Source organism: Colobus angolensis, unplaced genomic scaffold (genome assembly GCF_000951035.1).
Source record: "Colobus angolensis palliatus isolate OR3802 unplaced genomic scaffold, Cang.pa_1.0 Scaffold253, whole genome shotgun sequence".
Classification (NCBI taxonomy): domain Eukaryota; kingdom Metazoa; phylum Chordata; class Mammalia; order Primates; family Cercopithecidae; genus Colobus; species Colobus angolensis.
The window spans coordinates 3,465,476-3,488,630 of record NW_012115744.1 but is presented as its reverse complement, the minus strand read 5'-3'; the positions used below and the strand labels follow the sequence as shown (position 1 = coordinate 3,488,630).

Sequence of the window (23,155 nt, the reverse complement as noted above, 5' to 3'; positions counted from 1 at the left end):
TCAAATTGTCCAATCTTCCTGGTTACATTAACCAGTTTTACTTACTGGATTGTTTTCCCCACTGTCCCTCCCTTTTATTTAACGTACATTCAGTAGGAGGAGGTAATGTTTCCACGTGTGTCTAGGGGCCGTTACAGCCCCACATCTTATGCCACTCCTTGATCTAGTGCTGCTGTTCACAGTCAGCCTGGCTTCCTGCTGGGAGAGGGTAAAGTGAGGGTAGTGCTGGGCGGCAGGTGAGCATCTCCAGGCCACCTACCCATCCTGGGAGCTGAAGGTTGCTCCTGGCAGTAACATTGCCCAAATACCCACCAGGCATCTCTGAGCTTTCAGATGGCGTCTTGGTCAGCTTGGGCTGCCAAGACAAAGCACCACCGCTGGGTGGCTGCAGCAATGGGCACTTATCACCCTTGGTCCTGGAGGCTGGAAGGCTGAGAGCAGGGTGTCTGCAGGGTTGACTTCACCTGAGGGCTTTCTCACTGGCTTGTAGGCAGCTGTTTTCTCCCTGTGTCCTCACATGGCTGCCCCTCTGTGTGTGTCTGTGTCCTAATCTCCCCTTCTTATAAAGACACCACTTGGCCGGGCACGGTGGCTCAAGTCTGTAATCCCAGCACTTTGGGAGGCCGAGACGGGCGGATCACAAGGTCAGGAGATCGAGACCATCCTGGCTAACGTGGTGAAACCCCGTCTCTACTAAAAAATACAAAAAACTAGCCGGGCGAGGAGGCGGGCGCCTGTAGTCCCAGCTACTCGGGAGGCTGAGGCAGGAGAATGGCGTAAACCGGCGAGGCGGAGCTTGCAGTGAGCTGAGATCCGGCCACTGCACCCCAGCCTGGGCGACAGAGTGAGACTCTGTCTCAAAAAAAAAAAAAAAAAAAAGACACCACTCATACTGGATTAGGGCCACCCTAATGGTGTCATTTTAACTTAATCACTTCTTTAAAGACACTATCTCCAAACTGTCACCCTCTGAGGTCCTGAGCACTAGGACTTCAACATATGGATGTTTGTGGGAATGCATTCCAGCCACTAATAGATGATACTAGGCATTTTGTCAGTCTGCAGTGGCGAAGGGGACGGTGCTGCCTTTGCCAGATATGGTGGGTAATAAATCATAAACTTGAAGTAATGGTCTTGATTATGGAACAGATGAATCCTCTCTCCCACTGCCCTGCCCCTCTTTCGTTAATCATTCAGTTTATAAATATTTATGTCCTGGGGACCTCTGATGCACCCGGCACTGGGCCCTGTGCGGGGATGTGGGGGCCTGCCGTGGTTCTCTTGGCGGGGAATTTACATTCTAGAACACTCTAGTGGCATAGTCCACTTGGTGCCTGAGACTGACCTGGGAGGGGATGACGGTGCTTGCAGAGATGGTTGGAGTTGCTGTTTTCCCCTCTGCTCTGTTCTCTGGGACATTGGTTTCATAACTATCCAGACACTTCAAGTCCCTTTACCTTTGACAAGATAGTTTCTTTTTTGGAAAGGGGATAAAATATGCTTAAATAGAAAAAGATGGAATGGGTTTCACGTTTTGTGTGTTTCCTCTTCTCTGGGGTGATGCATGTGGTCCTGGAAGTCACAACACTTTCTAGAGGAAGTCCTAGCGATGTGGACCCCAAAGCATGTGGCATCTCTGGGTGTTTATCCCGAGGCAGCCACTAAGGATGTTCGCATTTTAAACTATAGAATGTTTCTCATAGCATCATTCATAAGAGTGGAAAATTGGAGACCAAAAAACATGCCGTTAAAGGGGGATTATGTTCCATCTGGACAATCGGGTACCATGCCACTATTAAAAATTGCAATGCAGAAGAAAATATAGTGATATGGACATAAAGCACCATTTGACTTTTAAATAAGTATGGGTGGAAGAAATTCAGTAGGGGTCCATCCTGTTTGGCTAAAGTTGGTTATCTTGGGGTATGGGAGGGAGGGAGAGGCTGATTCTGTCTGCTTCTTTTTGTATATGTCTACTTTCTGAATTTTCTATAGCAGAGTAACTTTTATCATAAGAATGAAAGTAAGTAGTACTTATTTAAAAATCTGGGTCTCAGAGCTCGCTTCCCAAGGGCAGTGAGGCCCTGATCTTCAGTCACAGGGGTCTACACAGGCTCCTCAGATGGCCTGGGGCCTGCGTGCCTGGGGTCTGACTCCTGAGCTGCAAGCCCGCACTTGCAGGAGGGGCTGGGGGGACTGCTTGTTCCTCATGCAGAAGCCTTCGTCTGTGGTCGGCTTCTGCTCACGAGAGACGGCTTGAGCAGCTCCGTTTTTCACAGCTCATCCCAGTGCAGACTGATTTTATTTCATCTTGTTTTATATTACATTTTATTATTTTCAGATCCAATTTGTACAGGACATCTAATCTCTCTGAGATAGAAATGAGGGGGAAAAAAGGTTGGGGCATCCAGGAGGTACGGCATTCTAAACTCGAGCCACTGACTCATGAGGCACTTCCAGATGGAAGCCTCAGAGGTTAGAGGACACATCTGTCCCCATGTTTAAAAGGGAAGTGGATGCCCTGTGCTCAGCTAGTGAAGCTGCCCTTTGGCAGAGCCCCAGGTGACTGGCGTGTGTGTGGGAGTGGGGAGGAGCCGTGGGCCCTGGCTTAGAGCACTGATCCTGGGCAGATGTGGCCTCAACTGACTAACCAGATGACCTTGGGTAGGTCTGTTAGATACCAAGGACATTATTTCCTCATCTGTAAGAAATTGAGTAAGATTGCTCGTGTTTCTGTGTAGTGTAAACATCATGTATGTGGAATATTGACATTATTTCAGAATGAGACACATTGTCTCAATAGGTTTTAGGATTGACCTGAGCAGACATACTTCCTTTTTTTTGGTGCCTCAGACTATGTCCTCTTCCCAGAGTTTCCTGATAGGCTCAGGGTTCTGCTTGTGAGCTGCTAGGAGCAAGTGTGGGGTGCTCCTCAGGACAGTGCTGGGTCCCTGTCATTGTTCCTCTTTTTACAGATGAGGACACTGAGGGGACAGGGCTCACTGACTGCCCAGAGTACCCTGTCTGTAGGGCAGGGCTAGGATTTGAGCCGGGCTCCCTGCCTCCAGGTCCTTTCCCATGGTCCTTCAACTGTAATACGCTCTGCCTCTGCAGAAAGGATGAGTGGTGGCGGATGGGTGGAGGGCACCATAGTGTGTAGTGGTTGGAGGGGACTGATTCGGAGTTCCATAGAAATAGGGAGCATTCTAGGTGCTTGAGTGGCAAGAAACCATGGTGATGATGGGTTTTTGATAGCTTGGGTTTCAGAAGTGGTAACGAAGTTAATTTAGTGGAGGAAGTGGGAAGATGAAATGGAGAGTGATTAGGAGGAGTGGCCTCTTGGAGGCTGTTGATGCAATTTGGAGTGAGAAGGGCCTGTCTCTGAGATAGGTTGCCTATCCATGGCATGTGTGTGGAAGTGGGGAGGAGCTGTGGGCCCTGGCCTACAGCACTGTTCCTGGCCATACGTGGCTTCTGCTGACTAACCAGATGACCTTGGACAGGTCAATTAGATATCAAGGACATCATTTCCACACCTGTAAATAGAGAACATTTCAGTGAGGAATTGAGTAAGATCACTCACACATCCCCACTCCATCTTCAGTGGAATTACCCAGCTAGCTTAGAATGAACCATGGCAGGAGTATTTACACCACAGGAATGGACAGAGGATACATCGAGGTGGTTGCCTCTCCCCTCCCCTCCCCTGTCCTCTCCTCTCCTCTACCAGCACACCTCCAGGGACAATGATATGGGAAGAATTGGGCCCACATTAAATATTTTAAAAGTCATTTATAGAGAAAGTGAGATTATTATTTTCTTAAAAGAAAGGGGTAAGGTAGGGAGAGAGAAAGTTACTAGGCTACTGAATTGTCCTACACAATGGGAGTCCTTGGAAGACAGTCTCGTTAATGTCATTCACTGATACTCATAACCTTCGAAAGGACTGAGAAACACCCGAGAAGGAAGAGCTGAAAGCATCCTTGAAGAACCAGGACCCGTTGTTGCCCAGCTGGTTCTCACTCTTGGAGCTCCATATGTGGAAGCATCCTTGAAGAACCAGGACCCGTTGTTACCCAGCTGGTTCTCACTCTTGGAGCTCCATATGTGGAGGGGGTTGGCTGAGGTGAGCATCAGGTGCTGGGCAGTGAATGTCTGTTGTACGTGTCCTTGCCAGGCCTGGATGTGTACGTGCTGGTCCTTGCGCATTCCCTGTTGCTGTCTCAGCATCATTTACTTCCTCATCTTCAGGGGACCTGGTTCTGTTGGCTTTGTCTTCCTTCTCCTCACATCCTGAATGGATGCCCTCCTGGCCTCCGTTGACTGCCCCAATAGTAATAATGTAATATACTAGTAAAAGCTGGCACGCGTTGAGCATGTGAGGTGTTCCAGGCACAGTATTAAGCATTTTGCATGCTTACCTTACTTGATCTCCCCAGAACTCTGCATTATGTGCCATTTCCACCCCCATTCTCCAGGTGGGGAATCTGAGGCTTCTAGAGGAAGAATATCAAGGGGGATGCTGGTGAATGTTTAACAGAGACTTTCCAGGTAAAAGCTCGGTCAGCAGTGTTTGCTGATTTCTTTGGTATAAATACTCCCCCCACTGCTGATTTCAACCTCCGACCTGATGTCTGGGAAGTGCAGCCTGGGTTCCTGGAGCCTGCTGGAGCCACTCCTGATGCCACTAACAGATGAGGTCCAGATCAACAGCTGTCTGCTCTTGGGCCTGACATTTCCACCTATCTCGTTCACTGCCCAGTTCCCCTTACATTAATCTTGCTGCTGCTACTACCACTAAACCTTGTTAAAAACAATTGGGATTGTGTCACTCCCCTATGCAGAAACTTCTGAAGGACACCTTTCATAGTCATGAATTCATCACCTGGCATTTGGGCTCCATGAGCCCTGGCTTGAGCCTCTTTCTCATGCATCCTGTGAGCATAGCGTGTGTGACTCCTGGCTGCCCCACCCACCACACACAGTGTGCCGCCATTTCTCTGCCCAGATTCTGTCCCCTGGAGGAATTTGCTTCTTCTACCCCACCTCTGCCACAGGCGCCCACTTCGTATCAGATACTTTCCAGCCATTGTGGCCTATCCCAAGAGCTGCCCCGATGGATCCACAAAGTGGCTGGGGTTTCTAGAGCTGGAGATGAGCTCTTTTTCTCCCAGGTGCCCATCACTGCCACCTCTGGCACTGCCTTCTCTCTCCTTTGTGGGGTCTTAAATGTGTACTTATCTGGCACCTCCAGGATAGGATTCTCATCCATTCAGTTTTCAGTCCGTCCTGGTCTTTCCCCTCTGTCACACTTGTGTTCTCCCTGCAGTGCCTGAAATGGACTAGCCCTCCTGCAAATACTTGTTTGCATTCGTGGATATGAAAGGGAAGCAGGGCTGCTCAGAGCCCCCTCTGCTTGTTTTTTCTTGGGTTATCCATGTGAATCTGATTATTGCAGGCTAAGCTCCAGGTTAAGGCTGCTCTGTTAGTGTCAGTGCAATTCATTAGCTCTTCATTCTAAAGCAAAAGCCCTCCTGTGCCCTTCTGGGGGCCGGTATGGTTCTGGCCTTAGTTGGGGTGATCCTCTCAGCATTCTCTGGGCAGCCCCTTTGCCCATCAGAGCGGGCCAGGCTGGGGTGGGTGAATTAGGCCCTTCCCTCAGCCTTGCAAACATTGAGCTATGGTATGGAACCAGCTGGTTGCAGGGCCAGGGACCTATCTCTGTGGCCCATGGTGGCCAGCATCTGTGGGTCTTGCCCCCCTCAGCACCCGCGACATCCCATGTGGACAGGACCAGGTGTCTGTATGCTAGGGGTTTGGTGGGACGGTCCGTGGAATGCCTGTGCTGTGCCCTGAGGGGCTGGTCTCCAGGCTGTCTGCAGGGGGATCTGTGTGAGTTTGTGTGGGACACCTAACAGGACAGAACGCAGTGCTGCAGGGCACACTTCAGAGTGAACCCAGCATACATAACCCCTCCCACCTGCCGCAGAGCACTTTCAGACTCCTGAGATGGCTGTTAACACGGGCTCCTTAACGATGTGTCACCTTCTAGAGAAGGCATTTCCTTCCCAGGCCGCCCTTGCTGACTTGCTCACCTACGGATGGGAGCCTCCTGCCTGGCTCTGCCTGGCTGTCCGCTGCCTGCGGTTGAAGGCACTCCCATTGGGGTGCTTTGGGAGAGCTGGCTCTCTAGGGCTTGGCCTGTTTTCTGTCACCGTGAAGTAAGGAATAAACAGGTCTGTCCTCAGGGCGCCACACCCTGCCCAGCTGTTGCCCCCCAGAGCAGCCTCTCCCCATGGCCTTTCCTCCATTGTAAAATGCGGGGCGTTGGACTGGAAACAAGCATGCAACCTCCTCTCTCCCCGAGGGCTGATGACGAGTGCTGCTGGCTTGGTCTTGGTGCCTTGCGGCATCTTCTTAGTCCCCACAGAGATCCTGGGAGACTGGTGGTATTGTCAGCTCGTTTCACGGAGTTGGAAACCAATGCTCAGAGGAGTTAAAGTCCTGTTTAGTGTCTCCGGGTCTGATGACTGTGGCCAGTAAAGGGACAGGTGGTCCTATTTTGACCCCTTGCCGTCACTGCTGTGTCTGCCCCTGCCAAATGGTGGGCAGGTGGCAGGAAGCTCAGGCCGCCCTGTGGAGCTGAGCCTGGTCTGAGCAGTACACCGCTGGCTAGTTATAAACTGGGCCCCCTACTTTGTGTTCAGCCTGGAAGGAGACACCACGTGGTTTCCAGTGGAACGGGGGCCCCCAGAACACCCTGCCCACTGATACGGTTATGCAGGGGGCCCAGCGAGGCCCTCCCCACCTCGCCTCCCTTGGTCCACTTTTCTATGTGAAGAGATATTTTCATTATGAAATAGCTGATAAAAATAAAAGAATGTACGTGCACGTAAGATATTACAAAAAAGCACACACAAATCTCCCTGTCAGTTAAAGGGACGTGACTGACCGTGTAGTCATGAGATCAGTGAGATCAGTTTAAACAGCTGCCTGGGTGAATCTAACAGCTGAGGACACGATGTGGCCCGGGCTGGCCGCCCTTCCTCTCAGCTCTGAGTGCTAAGCGAGGAATTAAACCCACCTCAGGCAGTTCCGGGGGCCTTTGAAGTCCCTGTGTCACTAAGATCTGCCGTGTATCCAGCCTCCATCTCCTGTTTTGTAACTCAGAACCTGTCTGGGGCCTCATTCCCATAGCTGAGGTTTCACTGCATACCTTTCCTTCTCTCTGGCCCGGCCACTCTGTCTTTAACCCTGTTTTTGTGTTGTTTCTTGGTTTGGTTTTTATTTAAAAAACTTTATTTAATTATGTTGAATTCATTCGATGAGTCGTCTCAAATTCTATTTGGAATGAAGTGGAGCAAAAACTAAGGAAGGAAGTGGTAAAGGAGAGAATGGGGGTGGGGGAGAGGAAGGAAAGAGGGAGGGAGGAAGGCCAGTGGGCATCAGGCATCTGTTATCTGGGATACAGAGGTGAGTAACCTACCCTCCCAGCAACTCAAAGTAGATTTTGTTTTCCCTGGGGGAACTTTTGAGAAGCCACTTTTGTGTCCCCCATGTCTAACTCCTAGAGGCGGTTCTCCTTAGTGGCTGGTTCCCAGGAAGGCACAGCCACTCAGCTTCCTGGTCAGAGGGCTCTCCCCGCGAGCGCTGTTGTTCCTGTCTTGCAGGCCCTTGGCAAGCTGGCCCTCAGCCCCAGGCAGACATTGCCCTGTGAGCTCCGTGCCTGCGTGCTCACTGTGGGACCGGGCACACCTGCCCGCTGCTCCTGGCTGTGGTCCTGGGGACTACCAGGCTCTCCCACCTGGTGGGCTGTTCCAGCTGCCTCCTTTATGCCCAGAGCTGCTGAGACATTACTGTGAAGAGGGGTGTGCTTGACTAAAGCAGGGGAAGGAGCAAAACGTAGGAGGAGCTGTTTCTGGAAGGGAAAAGCAGCCCTGGCCGGTGGCCTCTGCCCAGGCCCAGCAAAGTAAGTTCCCAACTCCCCATGTGCCGCCTCTCAGCCAGGCTGGCACTGGGCACTTTGTCCCTGGCTGCCCTCCTCTGTGGCCTCCGGTGCTGGCTACTTTGCAGTGAAGGGGCATTTCCAAGTCATTTTCCCCCTCTCACCTCAATGCTGCAGATGTTCGGTGGGACCTTCTGCCCTGAGAAGCATCCGCCCCACCTGCCCCTTCTTGGGAAATTTATTTGTGAGAAGAGCAAAGGGGAGCTTCCGACTTCTTTGGAAATGCTCACATCTCTGTGTCCTCCCTGACCATTGCTTACCTCTCCCTGCTGCCAGTCTTCCTGAGCTGCCTCTTTCCATATGGTTCCAAACCAGCCTGAGCTCCTGGCCAGGGAGGCAGGATCCTGTGACTATTTAGTTACAAATAAATAGAGATATAATCTTAGTCTGTTGTTTCTCATAGTTGAACATGAAGGCAAAATGACAAGATGACTTTATTTTAGTTTCCCAGCCTCCATGGCGTGTATTTTCTCTGGCAGTTCCTAATGATTGCTGCTTATGTTCACAAACATTAAGCAGAAAATCAAATTGGGCAATCCTGATAATTAATTGGTTTCTGGCATTCTTGTTCTGGAAGGGAAAAAATGTCTTATTAGCGGTGTGGCTTTGGGAAAACCACCTGCCCTCTCTGAGCCTTGTTTCTCCTACTGTCAACTGGGCATTGTGGTCACAGCTAGTTTTGTGATCTAAGGGGGATCCCAATAACTTGTGGATAAAGTGCATTTCCAGGGCCTCACACAGGTCTGACACAGAAATAAGATGATGGAATAAGTAGCTAATATTTCCTTGGCACTTACTAGTGGCCAGGCACAGTTCTAAGCCCTATGTATATGTTTCCTTATTTAATCATTCCAAGAATGCTGTTTCTATCTCCCTTTTCTAGATGAGGAAACTGAGTCACACAGAGGGCAAGTAAATTCCCAAGATGAGACGGTTTACTCGAGCAGTGGAGCTGGCTGCCTACCCAGGCATTAGTATTCCAAAGAGTGTGTGCTGAACCCCCAACTCGTATGTGCTGGGTGGTGGAGGAATCAATGAAGGATGAGCAAATAAATGCCTTGAAATTTGCCAACTGAATGTTGCTCAGGTTGTTGCTTTTCTCCATTTGCCTGGAGAAACAAAAACAGAATATGCAGTGGTGTCTCACCCCAACCTGTTTAATTGTCTCCACCCCGTACATAGCCCGGCAGCTGTGATCTGGTCTCTCGTGACCAAGCCCTGTGTAGTCCTGCTTCCTTGCGGATTTGTCCATGGCTTTTGTTTCTTTTGATTTATTTATTTGAGACAGAGTCTCACTCTATTGCCCAGGCTGGAGTGCAGTGGCACCATTTGAGCTCACTGCAATCTCCACCTCTCGGATTGGAGCGATTTTCCTGCCTCAGCCTCCCGAGTAACTGGGACTACAGGTGCGCACCACCATGCCTGGCTAATTTTTTGTATTTTTAGTAGAGACAGGGTTTCTCCATGTTGGCCAGGTTGGTCTCAAACTTCTGGCCTCAAGTGATCCACCTGCCGCCACCTCCCAAAGTGCTGGGATTACAGACGTGAGCCACTGTGCCTGGCTTTTTGTTTCTTTTTACAAAGCTGTTTACAGTGCTAGTTTTCAGGGCTGATCAGTCTGCTAGGAGCAGTGCCCAGGTCCTGGGGATACCCAGGGGAGCTGATATTCTCACTGCAGGCTCAGTTCTTGCTGGGATTCCTAACATGACATTCATAAAAGGGCTTCTTTTACTGTTTTCTTTTTTCAGACAAAGTCTCAGGCTGGAGTGCAGTGGCACGATCTCAGCTCACTGCAACCTCCACCTCCTGGGTTCAAACAATCCTCCTGCCTCAGTCTCCCAACTAGCTGGGATTACAGGCATCTGCCATGACACCCGGCTAATTTTTGTATTTTTGGTAGAGACAGGGTTTCACCATGTTAGCCAGGCTCGTCTTGAGCTCTTGACCTTGTGATCCCCTGCCTTGGCCTCCCAAAGTGCTGGGATTACAGGTGTGAGCCACCATGCCCTGCCAAGGGCTTCTTTTCTTTCCTCTTCACCAAAAGCCAGTGAGGACAAGGAGAGGCAGGGAGCGGGGTGCCATGTTTAATCTACCCTGGCTCAAGGATCCTGGCACTGCCCTGCCACCATATTGCCCCGGTTAAGCATGAGCAAGGGTCAGTGCTAGTCACTGCTTCTTTGGCCAGCCTGGACTGTAGCTAGAGGCCTGGCAGAGAGTGGAGACCTGCTTTCTGCCAGTGGTCAGAGCCCCCCTGGGAAGAGGGATGGTCACCTCTGCTCCAGGGTCTTGGTCTTAGGGAGGCAGAGATGCTAAGGGGACGGCTTCTTAAAGGGTAGTCTTGGGGAATTACATGAGAAAGCACTTAAAGAATGTGTATTACCATTTTCAGTACTTGAGTAGGCACAGGATACTGAGTTCAGCTCAGTGGGTGAGAAAAATCCATAGTTTATAGACATGTGTATCCAACCCACTCTGTTAGCCTTTACCGAGCTCTCAAGCTGATATACTTAACCACTTTGCTATTCTGTGGGCACTGCCTTCCTAAATAGGCCACATTTATTCCGTGTTATAGCCTTGGGAAGGAGCAGATGTCACTGCTTTTCATCCTACTCTTCTTTTAGATAAGCCTGTTAAAGTCGATGGGTACATTTATTTTTGTTAATCCAAAACTAAAGCTAACTAGCTATCTGTTACTAAAATCTAACAACAGCATCCTCATGCCTCTTCAGATGGCCAGATGACTCCGTAGCCACTTTGGGGTTAGTGGTTCATTTCTTCCTTTCTTCATTCTGCAGACTGCTGTGCTAGGGGGCTGCTGTGTGCAGGGTGCGGCCTGAGAGCCTAGAGATAGCTCTGGGAGCTGGACTGCCAGCGTCTCTGCTGGATCCACATGGAAGGGGGCTGTAGAGCTCAGACGAGAATTCACAGTTAGTTGTTTTCTTGCGGCTGTGGTCAGCACAGTAAAGTAGACCAGGGCTGGGCGTGGTGGCTCACACCTGTAATCCCAACACTTTGGGAGGCCGAGGCGGGCGGATCACCTGAGGTCAGGAGTTCAAGACCAGCCTGGCCAACATGATGAAACCCTCTCTCTACTAAAAATAGCTGGCGCCTGTAATCCCAGCTACTAGAGGCTGAGGCAGGAGAATCACTTGAACCCAGGAGGCGGAGGTTGCAGTGAGCCAAGATCACCCCACTGCACTCCAGCCTGGGCAACAGAGTGAGACCCTGTCTCAAAATAAAAAAAAAAAAAAAAGGAGACCAAAGTGGAAAGGAACATACTAATGGCATCCCGACTCAGGTTGGGTAGGGAGATCAGATTCTGCTTTGCTGGGAAGTTGCCATCTGAGCCAAGTGCTTGAGAAATCACAGGAGTTAACCAGGTAAAACTGGGATACATGAATGAGGAGCATTCTAATCTGTGTGTGGTAGGTGCAGAGACCCTGGGGCAAGAGGAAGCAGAGCGGATAAGGTAGGGACAGGGAGTGAGGGAGGCACACGAGGAGGCAGGGACTGGCTCACCCAGGGCTCTGAGGAGCAGGCTGAGCATCTGCCTTTCACCCCATGGCAATGAGACGTCAGTGAAGGATGCTCCATTTGAAATGCCGCACTAGCATTAATTACACGATATAGTCTTGGTTTGCTGCAGCTGAGCTCCACTCTTCAGACTGCCTTCCACCTGCAGGATACGCACCCATGCCAGGCACACAGTATTGAATGTTGAGCAGTGACTTCCCTGGGCAATGGAGATTCTGTACAGTTTAACTGGACGCATTGGCAACATGCAGTGCAAGGCTCAGGGACAATCTGCAGTGAGCAAGGCTGGCTTGTTAGTCTTAGGCAGGCGTTGGACATTTTTGTCTTTATTCTATGAACAGCCTCACAAGGGAGACAGCATTGTCCCATTCCACAAATGGGCCCACTGAGGCTCATGAGTGCCCTAGCCAAAGATTCTGAAGCTGGCAGGTGGTGGGACTCACACCCAGGTCTGCCTGATGCCAGATTTCATTACTATACTGTGAGGTTTTGGACACTTTTTTTTTTTTTTTTGAGCTGGAATCTCGCTCTGTTGCCCAGGCTGGAGTGCAGTGGCATGATCTTGGCTCACTGCAAGCTCCGCCTCCTGGGTTCACGCCATTCTCCTGCCTCAGCCTCCCGAGTAGCTGGGACTACAGGTGACTGCCACCACACCAGGCTAATTTTTTTGTGTTTTTAGTAGAGACGGGGTTTCACCATGGTATCAATCTCCTGACCTCTTGATCCACCCACCTCGGCCTCCCAAAGTGCTGGGATTACAGGCGTGAGCCACCGTGCCCGATCCAGGTTTTGGAAACTTTTGATTTGTTCAAACAAGCCGGCAAAGGACATAGGTTAAAAAAAGAACCAAATTCTGGCTGGGCACGGTGGCTCACGCCTGTGATCCCAGCATTGGATGCCAAGGTGGGCGGATCGCCTGGGGTCAGGAGTTTGAGAGCAGCCTGGCCAACATGGTGAAATCCCGTCTCTACCAAAAATACAAAAATTAGCCAAGTGTGATGGTGGGCGCTTACAATCCTAGCTACTTGGGAGACTGAAGCAGGAGAATCGCTTGAACCCAGGAGGCGGAGGTTGCAGTGAGCTGAAATCGTGCCACTCCACTCCAGCCTGGGTGGCAGAGTGAGACTCTGTTTCAAAAAAAAAAAAAAAAGAGAATCAAATTCCCACCAGAGCTGGGCTCTTGTTTAGAAGATTACAAGCTTGTCTAGAAATTAACTGGCCTGTCACATGGAGGGTCCCAGATCTTCACCTGTGGAGAAGAACATCAAACCAGCTGAGATCCCACCCCACCTAAGGAGGATCCCATGTCTCCCTGGGACGTCATGGACTTCCAGGAAGTTTTGTTGCAGAGGGAATGGGGCCTGTGTCCTTCACTCTTCCCTCTTCCCTGTGCTCCCCCTCTGCATGCCCACATGGGTGAGTGCAGGGGAGGCTGCTGGCTGTTCTGGTGGGTGTGCTTTCTCCTGCCTAGGTGGTGGCCGTAGTGTTGATGTGGCAGCCAATGGAGCAGCTCTAGGGATGGCTACTCTGGAAATGTGCTTTGGCATTGACCTTGGGGAATCTCCAGTGGCCCTTTCAGTCCCAGCGGTCCATGGCCTCCCCTCCTTCTGCCAGGGCCCGGGCCTCCTGCTGTCCTCTCTGCATTCGTTAGGTGGATGTGCTTGGCTTTTCCTTGGGTCTTCTCCCAGACGTGCAGAAAGACTCTTTAAAGCTCAGGTCTTCCTTCTGATCAGGCCTGCCCTCCTGAGCAAGAAGCCGCAGGTCATAGTGGAAAGCATGGTTCTCATAGAGGTACTAGAGCGAGCATCACCACATGTTCTAGAGCTGTCCGCTGGTCTTGGCAAATGGCACATGGCGGGGTGGGGCGCTGTGGGATGGGATGAGGCTTTAGGGTGGGGTCTTTAGGGTGAAGCCTAGAGTGTGCTAGGATAACGCACTGCAGGATAGAGCCCTGCAGGAGGGCACAGAGGGACTGAGAGCTGTAGGGTCACTGTGGGACCATGTGCCATAGGGCCACTGTGAAAAGCAGGTTTGCCCTAGTGTGCCATGCGTGGATTGCTAACTCTAAGGTGAGGTCAGGACATGAGTGCACAGTCCTGGAAAGAGGAGGAAGATGAGGCCAAGGCGAGTGGAGGACCTTTCCCAAGGCTGCAGGTGCCAAACTGTGGACCCTGAATTTGGACCCAGAGTGCCTGATGTGGAGCCTATGTGCTTTGCCATAAGGCTAGGCTACTTTCTCCCAAAAGAGATGTTTTTTGCCTTCCTTCCGCTTAGTCTGCTCTCACCCACTGCATGTGACACACTAGGAAGTGCTCTGTCCTGGGCAACAGAGCAAGACTCCATCTCCAAACGAACAAACAAACATATTTGGTACCAGAGTGACTCTCCAGACAGTGCATCTAATTCTTTATTGGAGGAATGCCTCGCCTTACTTTTCACTCACTGACTCAGGGAGTCCAGGGCTGAGATGGTCTCCAAGTGTTTGATCCACAGCTGTCATTTTACCATAAGAGAAAGGGAGGTTCGTGACCTCATTGAGCCCACGGGGGCAGTTTGTCACGTGGCCAGGATGAGCTCCAGGACCTGTAGAAGGCAACGGCTTCTATAGAGCTGTCTGGCCGGGCACAGAAGCACACGCCTGTGATCCCAGCACTCTGGGAGACCGAGGCCAGTGGATTGCTTGAGCGTCAGACCAGCCTGGACAACATGGTGAGACCCCCATCTCTACAAAAATAAAAATAAAAATTAGCCATATTTGGTGGCACATGCATGTAGTCCCAGCTACTTGAGAGGATGAGGTGGGAGGATCATCTGAGCCTGAGAGGTCACTGAGAGGCTGCAGTCATCCGTGATCATGCCACTGCACTCCAGCCTGGGCGACAGTGAGAGCTTGACTCAAAAAAAAAAAAAAAGCAGCCTGGAACAGGGCAGTCTTTGCAGGCTTACCTTTTGTAGGTTTAACCTTAACCACAGATTCTACCTGGGCCTCCCTTTTCCCTTTCTCTTATTTGGGTGTTGAAGGCTGTGATAAGTGCATGCCAACAGGGGCACAGGTGAGGGAGGCATGGGCTGGGTAGAGGCTGGGTGGTAGGCTTTGCTGCCTGGGTTTTTTCACCCTGGAAAACAAGAGAACAAAAGAAGAAACTTGTGTTTCTATCTCATGGGAACTCTAATCACGAAGGGCTTAGATTTGATCGCCATTGGCGATGGGTCCACAAGGAAAGCACAGGAAGGCTTCTGAGGACGTGGGCGGGCAGTTCTCTTTTCAAAACACCTAGAGAGAGTGAGTGTGCAACACAGATTGGCAGGACTAGTGCCTACAAGTAGAGAGAGTTTTCTAAACCTCGTATGAGGTTAGGATTTCCGGTTCCTCAAGAGCCAGGTTTAATAAACCTATAGCAAGTTAGCTTCTCAGTTATCCTTCAGTCATGAAATGCATTATGGTGCACATGCAGGGTTTAGATTTGTGCAACCCAAGTGTAGGTATATTCTTTACTTTCAGATAAAGACTCGTAGGGACATCGTATCCCTGAGTCTCCTGTTGACAAGCACAATATTTCGGAATCTCTTGGCAGCAGTTCCAGTTCAGTATGGGGCTTGGTTCTCATTTTAGTCCAAGCCAAGGCAGCTGAGGGGGTTCTAGCCCAGTGTGTCAGGGGGACCTGTCATAGGCATGTCCTCTGCTTGGTTCCAGATTTAACCCCTGCACGATTCAAGGGGATTTTAGTGCACATCAGATCTCAGACGCTGGCTTGGAAGTGATGGAAGGGCCATAGCTTCTCTCTCCTTTTTGGCACAGGGCTAGAACAGCTCCCCCAAGCAAGAGTCTTTTATCCTCACTGACGTTCATGTGATTCAGGGGCAGCCTGTGCAGGAGAGGGCGTGGACCACCCGAAAGCCAGGAGATGGAAGAAGTGCACACTTTTGGCGTCAGAAGGTGCTACTGCAGCTTAACTGTGGGATTCCAACACATCTGCCCACCAAATCCTCGTTTCCTCATCACCATCCCTATGTTACCAACCTGTAACATTTAACATGGGGATGGTGATACCTGCTTACTGGGGTTTCTGCTGGGCTCCATGCAATGCTTTTTCAGGGTTGTGCTATGGAAGCTGCTGAGCACCACATGCCTTGGAGGTGGCCAGGCCTGGCTTTGCACATCTGGACTGGAAGCATGAGGTGGACAGATGCGGGTCTGGGGCTGGGGATGTGAGTGGGTGTTGAGCTCTCTATGTTCTTGGAGGGTGGCCCTGAGATTATGCTGGGTCTCGCCTTGATCTTAAGTGGATGTAGACTTACATAGTAAATTGGGTACGTTGGGGGCGGGCTGAGTTCCTCCTTCCTGCCCCTCTTCCCAATGCAGAGGTTAAGGAAGGAGTGTCTCTGGGCGATGCTGGGGCACTTTACAGGAACCCTGTGTTTCCGAACACTTGACGTAAGCAACTTTGTGCAATTCAACACTCTTTCTGACTTTTCACCATCTCAGGTGCTGGGGCCTCCCTGTGGTGACAGCACAGATTACAGTCCTCCATTGGCCTTGACCTTAGAAATTATGTAACTATTGACTTAAAAGGGTTTTTTTTTGGTTTGTTTTTTTGGCAGTGGTTGCAATTTGTATGGTTTCGGGGTTTGAACATTGGAGTTACTGTATCAAGGCGTATAATGCTGAATTGGATTCAGAGATTATTGGATTGAGAAGATCCTGTGGCTCTGTCTGACCTGCCCTTCTCACTCTGCAGCTGAGGAAATGGGCCCTGGGTTCCGTCAGGGATGGCAGAGTCCTCATGCCTTCCGGGACCCCTGTCTCCTTCCCTCCTGCTGTCAGGGCCCCACCTGAGGGACAGTGACACTCCTACCCCATCACATTGGTGCCAGCAGTGAGCAGTTACGTATTTGTATGGTTGTCATCTTGGAATGATGTGCAATATGAGAGTTAAATAGTTTTGCCAATGAGTTATCATAATGCTGTTTATACTGTTAAGTTGCCTGCTAGTGTTTCATGGTAAAATGAATGACAGAGGGTCTGAAGTGGCAACCCACTCATAGGAACTGGGCCAGTGTACTCCAGCATGGCATTGCGATGGGAGTCAAGATGTGGGACACATATAGTCAGATCCTAGTGGGTTCATGTAAAACCCAGGACCATGGTCGGTCAAACTCCTTGCTGTTCTCCCCTGAGATGTTGGCTTATTAAATACTTTTTTGAAGTAGATGGGACCCTGGTTAAGCTGAGTTTCCCCATGATGGGATTGGTTCTATTAGGATTGCATCTGTGCTGCTTGAATTTGAGTCTTACATGTACAGATTGTATGAATTAACCTAAACGGGTTTTTGATGTATCATTTCCTTACCTTTTCGGAGACTTCATTTTAGTGCATTCAGTTTGCCTCTGAGATTGTATTCTAAATATTTTTTTGTTTGTTTGTTTATTTGTTTGGGCCAGGGTCTTGCTCTGTTGCCCAGGCTGGAGTGTGGTGGCACGATCTTGGCTCCCTGCAACCTCCACTTCCCGGGTTCAAGTGACTCTTGTGCCTCAGCCTCCCAAGTAGCTAGGATTACAGATGCATGCCACTACGTTGGCTAATTTTTATATATTTAGTAGAGATGTGGTTTCATCATGTTGACCAGGGTGGTCTTGAACTCCTGGCCTCAAGTGATCCGCCCGCCATGGCCTCCCAAAGTGCTGGGATTACAGGTGTAAGCCATTGTGCCTGGCCTTATTCTAAATACTTTTTATACACACTGATAAGTTGTCCTCTGAAATCTTGCATCCATTTATATTTCACCAAAACTTTAAAAAATGTTTTCAAAATTTTTATTTTTGGTGCTCTTCTAGGCAAAAGAATAGTCTCCGGTTTTGTAGCTGTCTAGTCTGAGCTATGAAAGGCGTTAGGTTAGGGCTTTGAGAAGATCATAGGAACATGTTTGGAGCCTCCTGCAGCTTTGTAGGCACAGGGGATGAGCAGGCGGTGCAGCTCAGAAGTCAGGGGTGGGTGGGGTCTGGAGACCACGGGACTTCACTTGACCAGGTCTGTCCAGCACGGGCAGTGGCCATCCGGTGCCCGGCTGGGTTCCAAGCCATTGACAGAATTCCCTCAGTGAATCCCTGGACAGCTCTGTGAGAGTGGCGCTGTCTGTTACTGTTCTCACTTCAAAAGGCAGGAAACAAATAAGTGGAGTGGCCAAGGGGCTTGCCCAGGAGAAACAAAGAGGAGGTGGACCCAGGGCCGAGCTCGCCGGCACCTTGGTGTAGAACTGAAGAGCACGCCCCTAGATCCTGCCCCTGTTTTGGGAGGCTGAGGTGATGATCTCTGTGATTTTGGGATTGGCGCTAGGCTTTGCACTGGTATGATTTCAGGAAAACATCTGTATTGTTGGTCTCCGAAATATCCATAGAATTTGTTTTCTGTTCATTTCTTGCCAAAGGAGTCCAGGTGAGCTGCACCTGCCTGAGTGGGATCCCAGGTGTAACTGGGGGTGCTGATGCCTCTGATGGTGGTGTCTGTGGGCCTACGTTGATCGGGGAGCAGGAGGAGTGCCAGAGGCTCTGTGTCCCCCCACCTCGGGGTCTCTGGGCTCCTGTGTGCCGCATTACCTGGCTTGGGGCAGAAAGAACTTTCGAGGGAGCCCTGTAGGGGGTGTCTTGGTGTCCCCACCCACCTCTGCCATCTGACGAGATCGCTTCCCTCTTTGAGCCCCAATTTCTTCACTTCTGAAATATTGGAGAGCCTTCTTACTCATACAGTTGCTGGGCATTTTTCCCGAAGTCGTAAATCTCTGTCACCGTAGTATATAATAACCCTGACACACAAGGAAGGGTTATATAACTATAAAGTAATTATAACCTGAGTCTTTTATCCCTGTTGAATAGGCTCTTTAAAAAAGAGTAAGTATGACTGAGAATTCCTGAAAGTCACTCATTAATTGGTTCTTTCAAGTAAATAATAGCAACCATGATAGTCACGGTGCTGGTGTCATCAGGCACCTCCCGTATTGGAGGGCAGGGCACTGTTTGCAGGCTGAGAGATGCCTACCTTGCCTTGACTGGAGGGTGGCCTCGCTGGCTTCTGTGGAAGCCCATCCTGATGCTGGTTAGTGGCATTGCGTCTACACCATGTTGTGTGCTGCAGCTCACCATGGTGTAGACCCTTCCGAGGTGATAAGGTGGGCCAGTAGTTATGATTGACTTGCTGTTGATGATTAAACTGTGGGACAGCTGTCATTGTTCCCTCTCAGTGGTGTCTGTGCCATGTAGACTGGCAAGAAAGGAAACTTCAAAATGATCCTTGTTTTGTTATTTGCAGGCTCCAGGGAGTTCCACGCTGTCCAGTTCTCTGTGCCCTGATAAACCTCTGGGGTGAGTGTCTGTGTGGGTCATGCATTCTTGTGTGTCTGGCCATAGGTCAGCTCTCCACAGAGGAAACTTGGGCATGGCATCATTTTATTCTGTAGAAATCATAATTTCTGTTTTGGTTGTAAAGATTGCCAATCAAAGGTGATACAGGCCAGGCTTTCTATCCGTTTTCTAAATGCTATGTCAGGGTCAGAAGCCCAGCTGGTAGAAACACCTGTGGTTGTCTTTGAATAAATAATTGCACTGCTGAGGCCTGATTGTGGAAGTGTCACTTTTGGGGGAGATTCCAGGATGTGCTGGCAAGAGCCTCTTTAGAGCAGATGATGGGGGCCCTGAGCCAGCATCTTCTGGAGGGGCACTCACTGTGGATCCTCGTGACCGCAGGAGGCGCTTTATTTCTGTTCTAACAGTGTTCAAAAACATTTGAATTGGAATTAAATCCATGTCTGATAAATAAGGTAGAGAAAACAAAATCCTTGGGAATTGTTTGGATGCTGATTTGAACAAATCAACCTTAAAAAATAAATGTACGGGCCGGGGCGGGGGTGGCTCACGCTTGTAATCCCAGCACTTTGGGAGGCTGAGGCGGGCAGACCACAAGGTCAGGAGATTAAGACCATCCTGGCCAACGTAGTGAAACCCCATCTACTGAAAATACAAAAATTAGCTTGGTGTGGTGGTGTGCGCCTGTGATTCCAGCTACTCGGGAGGCTGAGGCAGGAGAATTGCTTTAACCCAGGAGGCAGAGATTGCAGTAAGCCGAGATTGTGTCACTGCACTCCAGCCTGGCGACAGAGCGAGACTCTGTCTTGAAAAAAATAAAAATAAATGTATGGTATTGGGTGTTTGATGTTATTATTTCTTTTTGAGGTATGATAATGGCATTGCAGACATTTTAATCAAAAAGTGCCCTTATCTGTTAGAAATCAATACTGTGAGATTTATAAACAAAATCACATAATATCTGGGATTGCTTTAAAGCAATCAAAGTAGTGGAGGAGATTGCTGGAGGTATTGATGGACAAAGGTTAGCTGTGTGTTGGTGATTTTGAAGTTAAGTGATGAATACGTGGAGGTTTGCAAAACCATCTTACATGATTTTGAATTTTTCCAAAATTTTAAAAAAGAGAGAAACACATAGGAGTAGTAAAAATGAAAACCCCAGAGCTGGTGGCAGCACTTTGGAGGGACTCAAGCACACGTCCTGTGTGCCCGTGCCTCTGGCTTCACCTCATATGGGCACTGATTGGGTTCAACCCCGTCCCCTCTCCCTGGATCCTTTTGCACCTCCTCCTGGATACCACCCTCAACCCTAATGTTAGGAGCCCTCCTGGGGAGGGGCTCAGGTCTCCTTGGGGCCCACAGGGCTGGTGGAGAAGCTCTGGTCCGTGGAAGGCCCTTGTCTCCAGTCACATTGGGTGCCTGGCTCCCACACTGCCAGTCCTGCCCAAGTCCTCAGCCTGCTGGCCATGACATGACCATTTCTGCCCTTTTCCCTCTTCCCTCTTCCCTCCTCCACAGTCTTCATCTCACACTTGGGGGTCTGCCCTGGCCACCTGGGCACCTGGTTGGGTGGCCAGCCCCACATTCTACCCTGCATCCACCTGGTCTGTGGTTAGCTGGGTGGGGTCCCAGCAGGGCCGCATGGAGCTCTTAGCTGTCTGATAGGAGTCTGCTGAGCTGCTGCTCAGTAGATGAAAGGCCGCTTTGATTACGCAGCTGCTGAATTCCTCCCCAGCTCGTCCCCTCTCCACTTGAGGTCTTGCCTCCTTCTTGGGCCTTCAGGGTCCCCCATGACCATAGCTGGCCACCTCACCAGCCTCATCCTTGGCCGCATCTGTCCCAGGATGCTGCATACAGACAAGAGGAGCTGCTTGCTGATGTTTGGCTTCTGCTCTCACCATCCCTGCTTCCTCCCAGCCCCCTCCCTGTGCTCCCTCGTGCTTATCTTGACACCTCGGAGTGGGGTTGAGGCTCCCTTTCCGGGAGTCCCGCCTGGGACTCTGTTCCTGCTCCCAGTGAAACCACAAAAAGTCCTTCCCGCCTTCGTGCTTTTGCATCTGAGCCCATGTGTCACTGCTCTGAGTTGCTTTCTCTCTGTGCATTCCCTGCTTGTAGCTTGCAGTACCCAGTCATGCCCTGCTAGGAAAATTGGATCTTGTGCCCCTCCCCACACCACCCACCGTTATGGGAACACAGCGCAGAGGCTGTGCACACTGTAAATTCCCGTAGCTGGCCGCCCAGGTGCTGGTGTGAACACCCGGGGGATGAGTGTCCGTCGTCCTCACCTTTTTCCTGGAGGATGAATGTCTGTCACCTCCTTACCCTGTTTCTGACCTGCCCACTGCTGTCTCACAGGCCGGTCATCCTGAGCCCCATCATGGAGGGGGGCCACGGGCTGGACCTCACCTACATCACGGAGCGCATCATCGCCGTGTCCTTCCCTGCTGGCTGCTCCGAGGAGTCCTACCTGCACAACCTTCAGGAGGTCACACGCATGCTCAAGTCCAAGCATGGGGACAACTACCTGGTGAGTGGTGGGCGGCTCCAGGAGCCTTTGGGCAGGCTCTGCAGCAGGCACTGTGTGGGGACGGGCACCCACAGAACACTGGTTTACACATGACGGAGAAGCTCAAGGGCCTGGGCTTACACAGCAGTTCATGGCGCCCTCGTCCTCTGTCTCTCTGCTGCCACGCCTGGGGAGGAGCCTTATGTGTCTCTGTAGGTAGCTTTCAGGGACACACGACTGCTGAACGCAGGGATGGCTGTTGCCTTGTCCCGCACTTATCAGTGAGGCTGGCTCCTCAGTGCCTTGGGACATTTCCCTGGCCAGCCACCCCTGCACTCCCACGCTGCATCAAAAGACAAACTTGTGACTCTCCTCCTGAGCCAGAAATTAGGAAGACAAATTGGGTGGGCACCCAAGAAACCAGGGGCTGCCCTGGAGACAAGGAGACAGCTTGATTTTCAAAACACACATGTCAAGTTGATGGTGGAGCCCACATCTGAGGAATAATGCAGAACAGTCTCTCACCATCTCTCACCCTCTGATTGGCCCCTTGTTTTCTGTTCCCGTGGTTGCTAGCCCAAGTGGAGGCTGACTTCCTTCTGCTGTCAATGGTCACTAATGGGATTGAATGCCAGATCCCTGGAGCCCTTTCTCTACTTGCCTTCTTATCTCTAGTAAGGAGGCCTCCTTATCTGTGGTAAAGCTAATCTGCCCGGCAAGCCTACAGGACGGTCATTGTCTCCCTTGTTGTTCTGCTCCAATGACTAGGGCACCAGTGGCTGGGAGAGGTGGACCCAAGTGGCAGAGTAGGATGTGGCCTCCGTCTGATGCCAGAGCAGCCCTGGCCCAGGTGCTTCCTGTGTCCTGACCCCTCCCCAATCCTTGATTCACTCAGTCTCCTGCCTCTTTCTCCCCTTGGATCCCATCTTGTCTGTGACCTGGCAGTGGATAGGAAGTGATGGCCAAGCCCCGTCTGATGGTGGTGCCTCTCACCAAGGGCCCTCTCCTCCCCAGGGCTTCCTCCTTCATCACGGAGGTGGTGTGCTCTGCAGGACCACAGCTCCTTCCTTTGGAAGCCACTCCCGGGCTCATCAGTGCATCCCGAGTCCCCTCTCTGGCCATCCTTCCCCTTTTCCCCAGTCCACCTTCCCCAAAGAGACCATGCAGAGGGCCTGGAGTCCTGGCCAGCACCTGTCTGTGGGGCCTTATCAGGGCTAGAGCTCCCTGTGCAAAATGGCTATGGCAGGGATCCCTTTCTTGTGCAGGGTTAGAAATGAACTGTGGGTCTCAAAGCAGCGCCCCACCTTGTCATAAACAGGGCTTGCTGGGTGACCTGAACAAGCCCCCACCCTCCACTTTCCTCACATCTCTGACTCCGAAGTGAGAGGGACGTTTAGTTAATTTTTAAGGCTCCTTGCTGCTGGAACATTATTATTATTATTATTTTTCGTTTTGTTCTACTTGAGTATTTAGCAAGGTTCCACAAATGGCTGTGATTTTTCAGTGAACTTAGGCCGTGGCTCTTGGCTGGGCATGAACTCGGCCCTTTCCAGGCCTGGGGCCACCAGGCCATAGAGGAGGGACGGCCTTCCCCACCATGTGCTACCCCTCTATTGGGTCGGTTTGTGTTGCCAGGAGCAAGACCATGGAAGTTATTTTATAGATATATGTGTATATATATTTTATATTATATATTTTATACATATGTGTGTGTGTGTATATATATATCTCCTGTATGTTGGGATATTTTGTA

The 23,155-nt window shown here is 50.6% G+C and overlaps 1 protein-coding gene across 1 annotated transcript in view; it reads left to right on the top strand.

Moving 5' to 3' along the window:
- Positions 1-23,155, top strand: part of TNS3 (tensin 3) — a 321,347-nt gene that overhangs the window by 124,094 nt on the left and 174,098 nt on the right. Inside the window, exons 5-6 of the mRNA XM_011946796.1 lie at positions 18,844-18,896; positions 21,252-21,423. Coding sequence (XP_011802186.1) covers positions 21,274-21,423 — 150 coding nt within the window. The 5' untranslated portion in view covers positions 18,844-18,896; positions 21,252-21,273. The remainder of the gene's footprint in view (positions 1-18,843; positions 18,897-21,251; positions 21,424-23,155) is intronic.